Here is a 14,227-nt window from a genome sequence, read left to right as displayed (position 1 = left end):
TCCCCGACCACCTCCACCCTCCAGCACACTCCCCCTGCCCTGTCTGTGTCCATTGGTTATGCTCATATGCATGCATACAAGTCCTTTGGTTGATCTCTTACCCACTCCCCCCTGCCTTCCCTTTTAGGTTGCACAGTCTATTCGATGCTTCTATGACTGTGGTTCTATTTTTGTTCATCAGTTTATGTTGTTCATTATATTCCACAAATGGTGAGATCATGTGATATTTATCTTTCTCTGGGGGATTTAGCTCTTTGCCTGTGAGAATGATATTATCTCATAGCACATGATCCCATTTGAGTTTCTCCAAGCTATGCATATTTCCCCCTCCTTGATATGTAGAATAAAGTGGTTAACCAAAAATTATCAAAATAGTTGTGATGATGGATCAATTTGAAACTGAGTAGGTTTGGGGAATTTTTTAAATGATTGTTGTATTTTGATTATAATCAGAGTCCATATGTAATGTGTAACCAATTATAAATAGATCACCAGAGAAGACTATAGGACAATAATGGGGTCATCCTATAAAATAAAAGCCTAATATGCTAAGTGTCCAGTCTTCCGGTCAACCAATCAAAGAGTAATATGCTAATGATATGCTAACCGCTCAACCGCTCACTATGACGTGCACTGACCACCAGGGGGCAAACGCTCCAACCGGCAGGTTAGCTTGCTGCTGGGGTCCGGCCAATTGGTACTGAGGGAGAAGGGCCGGACACACCCTGGAGTCCTCTCACGGTCCCTCCCCAGCTGGCCAACCTCCCTCGTCCTTCCCCCGCCCCAATTGTGCACCAGTGGGGTCCCTCAGTCTGGCCTGTGCCCTCTTGCAATCCAGGACCCCTCAGGGGATGTCAGAGAGCCAGTTTTGGCCCAATCCCGCAGGCCAGGCCGAGAGACCCTACTGGTGCATGAATTTGTGTACCGGGCCTCTAGTATTTATATAAATGTTTTGACTACTATCTTCCTATGCAACACTGAGTTAGAGATGCTTGCTGTTGTGGGTGTAGGATGGCTGGAGCTGTTTGCTGCTGTGGGTGTAGGATGGCTGTCAACTCAGGGCCTAAAATACTATATTTCATCGCACTGGATGCTGCACCATTATTTTTATGAGCCACTAAGAAAAAACATTGCCAATTAGCAGTGTTGGAACACTGCTATATAGAATGGGCAATAAATATTAAGGGTAAGATGTACTAGGTGTGCTCCTAGGAGCTTTGTGGCATTTGTTCATACAGTTCTCCCACCATTCTTGAGATGTATACTATTGTTATTCCCAAACGTTATATACTGCATTGCCAACCAAACGGTAGGCTGAATAGTTAACCAAATGCTTCCACTACATACAGACTCTACCTTAACGTATGAGACTTTGTCCTCAATTCTTAAGAGAATGGAAAAATTAAATTGTAAACTTCATTTTGGGAAATTAATGAGCCATTGGTGAGTGACTGGGAGTTCTAGTCTTAATACTAGATAAATATGGTGTGGATTCACCATGCAGGTTTGGGTTGTCAAAAATAAAACCCATTCTAGGAAGATAAAGAGAATCCACACTCCTTAACTAATCCCATAATTCAGAATTTATATTTACATGAAAGATAGTTGGGTTGATGCTTATTTTACTTTTCTTCTTGTCTCTAAATAAAATTTTGCTCTTATAAACATTAATTCAAAGAACTCCCTTAAGCAACTGGAGAACAAAATGTTTTTCCTGTTCCTCCAAAGGCAGTCATTGGCACAGAATTATGTAATAGTTACCAAGCACTCTTAATTCTTCATTAATACAAAAATCTTAAATTAGGAAAGTTTCTGAAAGTACTTCAAAGCAGCAAAGGCTATGCCTGTCTATATATAATTCAGAGCTTTTACTATTCAGAAGATTCTTTTTCCATGGTGAATACAATGGGCTTATTGATTTTTTACTTCTATTTCTTAATATTAGTATTTCTTAAAATGGGGCATTAAATACTCACACAATGCCAGAGAAAATGAACTTTGAATTATGTTTATAATGATGGTAGTTTGCTGTTCTTTAGGCGATACCTGGCAAAAGTACCATCAAGTACTGAAGGGTCTGAGTGTACAGAGAACTGCATTTCTCTTCACAAAGCCAATTGACCCACTCAGGTCTAAAACTCTAGCTCAGCCCCTTAGTAAGGCCTTCACACCCTCCTCAATTAAGTTGACCTTCCATAGGAAACAATATAAGCATATCCTTTCAATAAGGTCTTACAAAAAAACTTACATAAATTATAGTTAAGAATATACAAATGTATTTAGTTTAGTATACTAAAACTACACTGAGATATCAATTTTCACCTTTCAGGTTTGCAAAAATTTTCCCATTTGAGAGCACACCTTGGCAAGGCTATGAGGAAGCATGTACATTCATATATTGCTGGCAGGAGGGAAAATAGGGACTGGCCTTACAGCTGGCACTGTGGGTACCTATCAAAATTACAAAGGCATGTCTTATGACCCCACAATCTCACTTCAGCAAATGTATCCTACAGACATGGCATCATTCATAGTGTGAACTGCCATGTGGACCAGGTTATTTACTGCAGCATCGTTTAAAATAGCAAAATGGTGTGGATAAAATATAATATACACATACAAAGGACTTGATGTGACTGAGAGAGAATAAATGAACGAATAAATAAGGGAAATTTCTATGTACAAAGGTGGACAGATCTCCAAGATGCATTGTTAAGTGTAAGGAAAAGTGCTAAAGAGTGTTTTTATTTTTTAAATGGAAGAAAGGGCAAGAACATATGAGCAACTGTTCATAATTTCATATATATGTGTATGTACATTATGCATATACATACAGAAACTCTAGAAGAGTACCTAAGAAATCACAAAAGTAGTTATGAAGGAAGGTGATGGGATAGATAGGCTATTTACTCTCTGAATCTCATCCTTCTTATCTGTGGATTAGAGAACATAATTCTACTTATCTCATTAATTATGAGAATAAAAATGAAATTTTGAAAATACTCTGGAAGGTGGTAGACATAGAGCAGAAATTGAATAGTCATTTCTTCCTTTCTCTTAAAATTACTGCTGTAATAACCATGTCACACAGGGGTCAGCAAAGTCTGGCCTGTGTGCCAAATATAGCCTCCACCCCCACACACGCACCTGTTTTTGTAAATAGTTTTATTGGAACACAGCCACATTCATTCCTTTATGTCAGCAATTTTCAACTGGTGTGCCACAAGAATTTTTAAAACATGCAATACCTGACTGTTTAGTCAGGGGCACTGACGTCTTTTCCCTTAGATCAGCGGTTCTCAACCTGTGGGTCGCGACCCCTTTGAGGGTCAAAGGACCCTTTCACAGGGGTCGCCTAAGACCATCGGAAAACACATATATAATTACATATTGTTTTTGTGATTAATCACTATGCTTTCATTATGTTCAATTTGTAACAATGAAAATACATCCTGCATATCAGATATTTACATTATGATTCATAACAGTAGCAAAATTACAGTTATGAAGTAGCAACAAAAATAATTTTATGGTTGGGGGTCACCACAACATGAGGAACTGTATTAAAGGGTCGCGGCATTAGGAAGGTTGAGAACCACTGTCTTAGATTGTCAAATTAAAAAATGGTAACAGCCAACACAACAGCCATCCAGTGTGAATGAATCAAAATTATACCTAATTCTTTTGTCAGGTTGGCAAAAAATGTATTTGTTTGTTTGTTGTTTGTGCTGCAGAATTTTAGTAATTAGTTTATGTGTGCCATGAGATGAAAAAGTTTGAAAATCGCTGCGTTATTGTTTGGTTGCTGTCAGCTACAGTATAGGAATAGAGTTGAGTAGTTTCAACAGAGACTGTATGACTGTGCAAAGCCTGAAACATTTACTATCTAGTCCTTCACGGAAAAATTTGCCGACTCCTGGTCTAACTGATTATGGCCCTTTCATCTGCAATTCTCTAATCGCCCGACGATGAATCGCAAGCCAGATCTCTCTCCCAGACCATGTGTCTGTGAATGGCTGGTCTTGGCTCACTCAGACATACTCTTGTATCTTTACGAAGGTCTCCCAAAAGCTGCAATGATCAATCACCAGCGCTTATGGTATGCAACCGGCCTCAGTCTTATAAGCAGGGTTACGAAAGATGATATCATCTATACCACTCTGCCCTTGTACCACAGCGCTGCGCTTATGATTGGCTTACATGGATGCATTGTGGCTGGTAAGCTTTTTCTCTCAACAAGGCAATGGAGGTCAGTATACATTCACATCTGCTCCTAAGAAAAAGTAATTCAAAATTTGGCTACGCTCCTGTGTGGTAGGAAGTGTTAATAACAAAGCTGTGTGACTCACACATGGCAAGCAGGTATTTAAATAATTTCTATTTTTTCATGCCTGCTTATCTAATAGTATAATGCTATAATTGTTCAGTATGTCAAGGAAGAAACTTTAAAAAAAATATTTGATGTCTTTATCCAGGTCAAAACACTTGATTCTTTTTATTTTACTTTTTTTTCTTTTTTTGAGAAAGAGAGAGAAAGGAAGAGGGGGAGAGAGGAATATCAAAGATCAATGCAAGAGTAATCATTCAGCTGCCTCCTGCACACCTCTCACAAGGGATTGAGCCCACAACCCAAGAATATGCCCTGACTAGGAATTGAACCAGCTACCTTTCCCGTGAATGGGATGACACCTCACCAACTGAGCCACAGCAGCCAAGACAAACACTTGATTCTTATATTTCATACATAATTCTCTGCCATCATTTCCATTTTTAGAAATCTACATGTTGGTCTCCATTAGCATTTCATTTAAACTTTTCCTTCAGTTGTTCCCATTCTGCTTTATTCTTCCCTACTCCTACAACTCCTCAGCTCTGGTCAGAATACCTGGCTTGTCATCTCTTCTCTTCCCTTCTCAAACTTTACCATTCAAAACAGAGTTGCCACCCTCTCTTCTTTCAGTAGGATTGATGCCAACTTTCATACATTAAGGCTCTGTCTTGTATCCTCCTGTTCCAGGAAACCATCTCTAACGCTCTAAGCTAAAAAACTTAAATTTTTCTCAACATGTTATTTTATTATGAATAATTATATATGTGTATACAGGGTATTCCTCCCCCCCCCAAAAAATGTATATACACTTAACAGTTCATAGCTCAGTTTTGAAAATGAAATGTATTTTAATAAACACTGCTTTTATAATTATTCAAAGTGTGTGTATAAATTTTGGGTGGGACACCCTAAATATACACATATACATATACAACTGCCCAGGACTCTGCTTCTTTCCCTCACCAACTTAGTGGGCTGCTGTGAAACACTTAGCCCCATATCAGCCTCCAAATCAGCAGGAAATGGGAGGCCCTGATCGTACTGCTGGGCCCTGTGAGAACAGGGTAACTCTGAGGCTCCCAAAAAGACAATTCAACCACTCACACATTCCCTTGAGCAGCAAAAATACATGCAAAAGAAGGAATAGTCTTTTTTAAAATGTCTCCTCTTTGAAAACATTGGATTTTTGTATATATAGGAGTAAAAATAAACTAAGAACATAAATATTTGTGAGTTTATTTCACTTTGCTACATTTCATGCCTCTAATTAGGTTAAATATAATAGATACATTATTTTACCCATTGTGATAGTCTCCTATTGCTACTATAACAAATCACAAACTTAGTAGTTTAAAAGAACACAGATTTGTTCTCTTACTGTTTTGAATGTCAGAAGTCCTAAAATCAAGGTATCAGCAGAGCTGCATTCCTTCTGAAAGCTCTAGGGCAGAATCTAGTTCCTTGCCTTTTCTAGCTTCTAAAGGCTGCCTGCTTTCCTTGGCTCATGGCCCCTTCTTTCACCTTCAAAGCATATCACTCCAGCCTTTGTTTCCATCATCCCATCTCCTTCGGCCCTTGACCTTCTTGCCTTCCTCTCAGAAGGATCCTTGTGATTATATCGGGCCCACACAGATAATCCAGTATAATCTTCCCACCTCAAAATTCTTAACTTAATTACATCTAAACAGACCCTTTTGCCATGTAAGGTGGAATATTCACAGGTTCTAGGGATTGGGATGTGGACATCTTGGGGAACAATTTTCTCTACTCCCCCAACAAAGAAGAATTCTCCTGCTTGCTCAAGAACCTGGCTCTCCAGTGCCCACACAATGAAGTCTGGTTCCTCCAGCTGGCACTTCCAAGCTCTCCATGACTGCGCCCCTAGCTGCTTCTCCAGCTTCATCTTTCATGAGCCAGCCACGCTTTACCATCCCACTTACAAGTCAACTGAGTGTTGGCCATCCTCCAACACCTTCTGAATTATCCTGTCTTTATGTTCATGCTTTTTCCTCTGCCTGGAATTCTCTCATCTTTCTCCATATTCATTTCTCAAGAGCTAATTCAAATTCTACCTCTTCCAAAAATTGCCTTTCTCGGCCCTTGCCCAAACAGAATTAATGTACACACACACACACACACACACACACACACACACTCACATTCCCTTAGGGTCTTGCTTGAACCTTTTATTTATTGCACACTGACTTTTATTAGAGAGACTTTTTTATGTCTTCTTCTGACTAGATTGGAGGCTCCTACAGGACAAAACCAGGTCTCATTTGGGGTTTTATGCATTGAATGTACTTGGTACTCAGCACATTTATGAGTGTAATACTTGTAGCTCTTTTTTTACTGGCCCTTTCTATTCCTTCTCTGTAGGTGCCACTCTAGTTTTGCGGAACAAATTTTCAGCCAGCCAGTTTTGGGATGATTGCAGAAAATACAACGTCACTGTCATTCAGTATATCGGTGAACTGCTTCGGTATTTATGCAACTCGCCCCAGGTAACTCCCCATGTTTTACTATCTTTTTGAAATGGATAAGATGGGAATTCAAGTCAGTTTGGGTCATGCTAGGCTTTAGCTGGTTTGTATGTATCCGTTTTTATTTTTAGCCTTTTAACTGTTTGTCACAACAGAGTGCTTGGCACCACCTTACCGCATAGAAGAGATTTGCTAGGTGACAGTTGCTTTTAATATTATCACTCCCTACCTTTGTTCCTGTTTTCACATCTTACCCTCTTTTCCACTCTCTGCCTATTTAAAGCCTACTCAGGTTCAAAGCTCAACTCAAATGCTTGCTTATATGACAAGAGTCATTACTCTCTGCCGTACATCATTTGATATCTACCCCATTGTGGTCCTGGTCACATTGCAGGTGTTTGTCTTCATGTCTCCCATTCTCCCTGGGGAATAAAAGTTTTGATGGCTGGGACCACATCTTGTCTCCTGGCCTTCTCTTATACCAAAGGCAGTCAGGAAACTTAGTTAATGTTACTTTAATGAGTAAGTCCCCATGTGGCTTTGAAACCATCTAAGTCTGACGGTTTGGAACAGATGCCCCAGGGTAACTCCAAGGGCCCTGGATCTATCCCGTTTACACATGTCCAGATATCTTGATGGAATATTTGGAAGAGCACCTCCTGCCCAGTCCCTCAGCTCTCGCCAGCCTGCCTGGGGACCAGATCAGGGCTTCTCAACAGTGGCACTGATGACATTTTAGTCCCTTCACCCTTTGCTGTGTGGACTTATTGAATGCACTATAGGATACTTAGTAATATCTTCGGCTTTTTCCCAGGACATGCCAGTAGTACCCTTCCATTCCTCCCCCAGATCGTGATAATCAAACTGTCCTGAAACACTGCCAGATGTCCCCCGGCAGGCAACATCTTCCTCAGTTGAGAAACACTAGACTAGGCAATGCAGTAAGTTCACCAGATTCTACTTCCTTTAATCATTTCACTCATCATAGGAAAACAAATTAGAAGGATCACCAAGTTGATAAATTGCTATTTGTAAACATTGGTTATGTTCAACTTATTTAACAGCCGCTGTGTATAAGAAGTTTGTGTATAAGAAGTTTAAGTATAAGAAGCTCTAGCCCCAGTTCTCTCATTCAGTTTTGAACCACATGCCACCTCATCAGAGGCCCCTCCTACTAACAACAAAGTTATCACTCTGCCTCTTACCATTCATCTCATGGATTACTGCTTTTCGCAGCGCTATCACCTCTGACATAGTCCAGGTGTACATGACTGTTGTCTGTCGCCCCCAATTAAATGAAATCTCCATGCACCGGGGGCTTTGTTGGCTGCCAGATCCCTAGCACCAAGATCTGTATCTGGCACATCCTAGGCAGCAACAAATTTTGCTGAATGAACATCTAAGTTCTCACCAAGGAAAGATATATAATTAAGTTAAAGGAAGTAATATGTTCCCCCAAAATGTTAGGGCTTTGTACTTATTATTCTGATTTGGGGGGCAGATTCAAAGGATTCATGAGGGTCATAAGTAGTGGTAAGCTAGGTTAGGACCTTTTCTACAGCAATTTCTGTTGATGTCATTATTGAATTTTTTTCACATTAGTCTTCCATCTGGTCCTCAAGGTTGCATGACTCTCTATTAAAACCCAGAAATCCATATGGGGCCCTTCTGTTTGGCATTTCTTTTCTGCCTAAAGTCACCTCCTTGTCAAATAGAAGTCTCCTGAGGGAGAGCATGTTAATTCTGTTAGTTCTAACGGGAGCTGCCTTTGGACTTGAGGAAAAGAAATGTTTGTGTGTAGCTCTTTCAGACTCACACATACTCTAATAATATACCACTACACACCCATTCGATGGCTACTACCAAAAAAAGGAAACAACAAGTGTTGGCAAGGATGTGGAGAAATTGGAACCCTGTGTCCTTCTGGTGGGAATGTAAAATGGTACAGTTACTGTGAAAAACAATATGGCAGCTCCTCAAAAAATTAAAAATAAAATTACCATCTGATCCAGCAATTCCACTTCTGAGTACATATCCAGAAGAACTTAAAGCAAGGTCTCAAAGACCTTGCTATTTGTACACCATGTTCATAACAGCATTATCATAATAGCTAAAATATGGAAGCAACCTAAGTGTCCATGGATGGATGGATGGATAAGCAAAAAGCTGAGGCACAGGAAGCTACACAGATTCTGAAAATCTCTTGACATACAAATTTGCTCAGAAGGAAAAAGAGGGAACCTATGTTTATGAAATTGGTTTTAAAAAGCAGTGATATTGTACGCCATGTTCACAGCGGTTTTATTCATAATAACTAAAACGTAGAAGCAACACAAGTGTCGGTCCACAGGTGAATGGATAAGCAAAATGTGGTACTGTACATACATACATATAATGGAATATTATTCAGCTTTAAAAAGGAAGGAAATTCTGAAATATGCTACAATATGGGTGAACCTTGAGGACATTATATTAAGTGAAATAACCAGTCACAAAAAGACAAATATGGTATGATTCCATTTATATGAGGTACTTAGAGTAGCCAAAATCATGGAGACAGAAAAGTAGAATGGTGGTTGCCAAGAGCTGGGGGAGGGAAGTAATGGGAAGCTGTTGTTTAATGGGTACAGAGTTTAGTTTTACAAGATGAAAAGAGTTATGGAGATGGATGCTAGTGATGGTTGCACAACACTATGAACATATTTAATACCACCAAACCGTATACTTAAAAATGGTTAAGGTAGTAAATTTTGTTATGTGTATTTTACTACAATTTAAAAAGAAAATAGGTCATGATAGGAAACCCAGATGGATGTAAAGGAAGATTGTATTAAGTGAACTTCCCAAACAAAAGTAGAACTAATGGTGGAAGGCTGCAGATCAATGTAATCAGGATCTTGCTCACCCTTAGAGCTGCCTAAAAAGGCTGTCCCTGGAAGGGCTAACCACCATCTCTAGCAGTGGATATCAGGGAGGCAACTTCTGCTTTAGCTGAGCACATGAGCCCAATGACATCCTTCCTCAGACATGGCATGGCTCCTCAGGAGAATTTGGGGTATTCTGGAGTAATGCTTCTCCTCCCTCTTTTTAACCACATTCAGTAGCTCCTTTGGTAGAGCAGAGGAGTAGGGAGGTATGCTCCTAGCCATCCTTAGGGGAGGAGTTCAGATTTGGAGCAAGCGACTTAATGTAGTGCTTAAAAGCAAGAACTCTGGAGTCATCAGGCCTGACTCCTGATTCTACTGTTTGATTGGGATAGTTAACCTTTAAATCTGTTTCCCATCAGCCAAGAGGGGAAACAAGAGTACCTCCCTCACAAGGGGCTGTGAAGGCAAAATGATGTATGTTAAGCATGTAGCAAAGTACCTGACACTATAATCAACAAATGGTAACCATTATTCTCATTGTTTTCAGTGCTGAAGAATGTATAGCTCATAGTAGTTGCTCTATACATAGTCATTGAATGAATCAAAGAAAATTCTGCCACACATAGACAAAGGAAGAAATAAGAGAAGATACTCAAATTAGTCAATTACTCTTATCTAATGTTGAGAGGGGGTTGGATAGCAACACTATTGACTTAAGTGATTTTTTTACGGTATTATTGTTGAAGAGTCTTATCTATTTACCTGTTTTCCATTGTTATATTTGGGGCTTAGCATTCTGAGCACCTCTTTACAATGAAAGGCTAGTTTGGTTCATTTCCTGCCGTGTGTAGTTGTCAGCTCCTGTTTAGTTTGTGTCATTGCCTAAAAAGACAGCATCATTCAGTGTTCCAGTTATTTATTGGAACAAGATACCTCTAAAGCTTAGTGTTTCTCTACTCCAATTAGGGACTGAAGCTATAGAAAGAGGTCGAAATGAGGCTTTGTCCTGCCTACTAAGAGTGTGACCTAGGCAGAAGGAGGAAAAGGGAACCAGAAAGAGTTCTAGGGACCACACATAGCAGGCACGATATCAGGAAGGGGAAATAAGGTAGACCAGAACTCTGAAATAGCTGAATAAACTCAGCTTATATCCTAGTGTTATCTGCCATCCTTCCAAAACTAGGTAACCTCTGTGGTCCTTTCCCAGCCCAAAATGTCTATCTGTGTCACCTCCATTCTGGCAGAAAACACAATAGAGAGGTATGTTACAGCGCAGAGTGGAGAGTGACTAGTTTGACCAGTGGGGGCCAGGACAGGGACAGGCAAGAGGAAGGAGGGAAAGAGCAGAATCAGGGAAGGCTGCCACAGAAGGTGAGTTTTGAAGAGTGCAGAGGAGTTCCCCAGCCACGCAGAGAAAGAAGGGCTTCTGGTTACCTGGAACACATGCGCAGAGCTGCAGAGCGGTGGGGGGAAGGGCCTGGCATATTGGGAACTGCGAGCAGTGTGGCAGAAGGCGAGACTGGTTGACTGGGCCAGGTGAGAAGGGCTTTACTTTGCTGAGAACTAATTGTGACTGTGGCAAAGCATCCTAACGGGCCTTTTGTGGAAGAGTGATGTGGGAGAGGGTGGTTTAGACAGTCCTGTGGCCGCCGTCGGAAGATCCCCCGGAGGGAGAGAGGCCTCTCTATAAAGCAGAGATGTTGAGCCTCGCCCTTTTATTCCTGTCAGTGGATGCTTCGTCCTCTCCTGGGGAGCCAGGCTCAAGTCTAGCATATTCACTGGTAAGAACATGGACTCAGGAATTGTTTTGAAGATGGTGAATACCTTCTGCCCTTTCACCTCTTGGAAGTCTCCCAAAACCCAGGACAAGAAAAAGATGCACATTGTCTTAGAAACCAAGAGACATAGCAACAGGGAACTACGCAGTACAAAGCAGAGAGGTGAAGGTCACTGTCATCACAGGACTGAGGGAGGTGGAACAAGAGGCAGGTGCCAACAAGAAGGAAATTGAGGGCGCCAAACACAACTGCAGATGGCAGGAGGTGTCAGGCTTGGAAACAAGAGGATTTTTGAAAGTGAAAGTGCGTGTGGGAAACAGCAGGACCTGCTGCCCCCTCTCCCACCCTAGTGGGAGGTAGGAGGTTTATTCGCTGGAGAAGACCTAGAGAGGCTTTGAACTCAAGGACCCCAAGAGCAAGCAGGGAAGGGGTGAGGCACTGAACATAGAGGTTGAGTAAATATCTACTTACCGACCAGGGAAACCCCCAGCTCCCTTTCCCGGTACAGCTTTTAGAACTCCAGTAGCCAGTTTATGCTTATAGACAAGAGAATGGAGGAGGGTAATTCTTAGGGAGAACTCAACTTTCCCAGAAAAGAAATTGGACTCTGTTCACTGCCCCATCACCAGATAGTGGAGCCCACCTGGCAATAGCCTCTTCCCACCACATAAAGCTACTGAAACAGGTTTTTAAAAAATATATTTGTGGGGTTTTTTTTATTTCAGAGGAAGTGAGAGGGAGAGATAGAAACATCAATGATGAGAATCATTGATTGCCTGCCTCCTGCACGCCTCCTACTGGGGATTGAGCCCAAAACCCAGGCATGTGCCCTGACCGGGAATCAAACTGTGACATCCTGGTTCATAGGTCAACGCTCAACGACTGAACCACACTGGCTGGGCTCAAACATCATTTAGTTGCCTTATTCCCAAATATAAACAGACATCAAGGATCAACAGACACCTGGGAAAGCCTCCAACAGAAATGATCATTTAAAGAAAAGAAGCAGCAGCCTCAATTTATGTAGCAGGAAAAACTTCCCAAAACCTGTAATACCCTCAGAGATATTATAAAAGATATTATATCCATAAAACAAGAATAGTATTCTATCAAAGAAAATAATAAGATCTCCTGAAAAACAATTTTTTTTAATCCATAGAAAGTTTGGAATATAAAGTTGAGAAATCTTACAGCAAGTTGGAGAAAAGATAAAGTGGTGGACATGAGGGGAGGCAACGTAAAGAAAATTTGAATATGAATCCAAAAGATCCAATATCTAATTAATAGGAAATCGGGGAAAGAATAGAGAAAATATAGAGGAGGAAATTATCAAAGAAATAATACAAAAAAACTTTCAAGAACTGAAGGACAGTTTGAAAAGGCCAATAGAGTACCCAATAAAAACTAAGCCAGGATGAAATTTAAGACCAAAAAATGAGGAAGAAAAGATTCTATAAGAATAACATTTGACTTGCCAACAACAACACTGCAGGCTGGAAGACAAAGCAGCAATGCCTTCAAAATGCTAAAAGTGTTGCCTATCTAGAATTCTGTATCCAATCAAATTATTGATTAAGTGTACAATAAGAATAATTTCAGACATCCAAAGTCTCAAAATAATTCACCTCCTATTCATCCTCCTTCAGGAAGTTACTAGAAAAAAATTTTCCACCCAAACAGGAGAGTGAAAGAGAGAAATGAAGGCCCAGGATCCAGGAAGGAGAGAGAAGGGAATCGCCAGGCCTGAGGAGCAAGTAGTCCAGACTAGAGCTGAGGCTCAAAGGAGCATGATGGAAATTATGTCATCTGATCAATTTCACCATGAGGAAAATTTTACTTAGAGGCTGTTGGAAAGTGAGAAAAGACCTACAAAGAGAAACTTAAAAAGCAAAGCAAAAAGAAGGAATTCTTACCATTTGCAACAGCATGGATAGAACTGGAAAGCATTATGCTAAGTGAAATAAGCCAGTCAATGAAAGAAAAATACCACATGATCTCACTCATTTATGGATAATAAAGACTATTATAAACTGATGAACAAAAATAGATACAGAGGCAGAGCAGCATCGAACAGACTGTCAAACTACAGAGGGAAGGCGGAGGGTTGCGGCGGGGGGGGGGGGGGGGGGGGGTTGGGGGGGTGATGATTAAGAGATCAACCGAAGGACTTGTATGCATGCATATACGCATAACCAATGGACACAAGACACTGAGGTGTAGGGGAGACCTGGGGAATGTCAAAGGGGGAAAAAAAGAGGAGACATGTAATACTCTTTGTAATACTTTAAGCAATAAAACAAAATTTTAAAAAAATAAAAGCAAAGCAAATGGGCAGGGAGGTGATTAATTCTAGGAGAAACAAAAATTTATTCAAGAATTTAATCAGAGGATATTACTTGACTCATCAAAAGTATATTATGAGCAAAGCAATTTGAACACTGAATATTGATTTAACCAGAAATTGTGACATTGGGGAAATGGGAGAGAGTTTGATTCTCATCTAGTACAATAGGAAATCAATAAGTAATGTCTAAAATTGATTAATCAAAAGATAGTAGTATAAGCCTTTAATTTAGAAATAAGAGGATAAGAAACAGTTATAAGTTAAAAGGGTGGTGGGCTGGGACACAGGATGAGAACAGAAAAATGAATGAACAGCTTCCTTCATCTAAAAGCCTTTCAGTACGATTCAATTCTTAAACTATGTGTCTGTCACTCTTTTTGTTTTTCTAATTAAGAAAAAAAGCACTCCCTGAAGTCACATAGATT

At 40.4% G+C, this 14,227-nt stretch overlaps 1 protein-coding gene across 1 annotated transcript in view; it reads left to right on the top strand.

Moving 5' to 3' along the window:
- SLC27A2 (solute carrier family 27 member 2) overlaps positions 1-14,227 on the top strand; it is a 43,875-nt gene that overhangs the window by 9,943 nt on the left and 19,705 nt on the right. Inside the window, exons 3-4 of the mRNA XM_070404657.1 lie at positions 4,060-4,218; positions 6,710-6,834. Of these exons, the coding sequence (XP_070260758.1) occupies positions 4,060-4,218; positions 6,710-6,834 (284 nt within the window). The remainder of the gene's footprint in view (positions 1-4,059; positions 4,219-6,709; positions 6,835-14,227) is intronic.

Source organism: Myotis yumanensis, unplaced genomic scaffold (assembly GCF_028538775.1).
Source record: "Myotis yumanensis isolate MYYU_CA2020_CCGP unplaced genomic scaffold, mMyoYum1.0.hap1 SCAF_1, whole genome shotgun sequence".
In the NCBI taxonomy this organism is placed as follows: domain Eukaryota; kingdom Metazoa; phylum Chordata; class Mammalia; order Chiroptera; family Vespertilionidae; genus Myotis; species Myotis yumanensis.
Note: the sequence above shows the minus strand (reverse complement) of the source record. Positions and strands in the feature narration are given on the sequence as shown.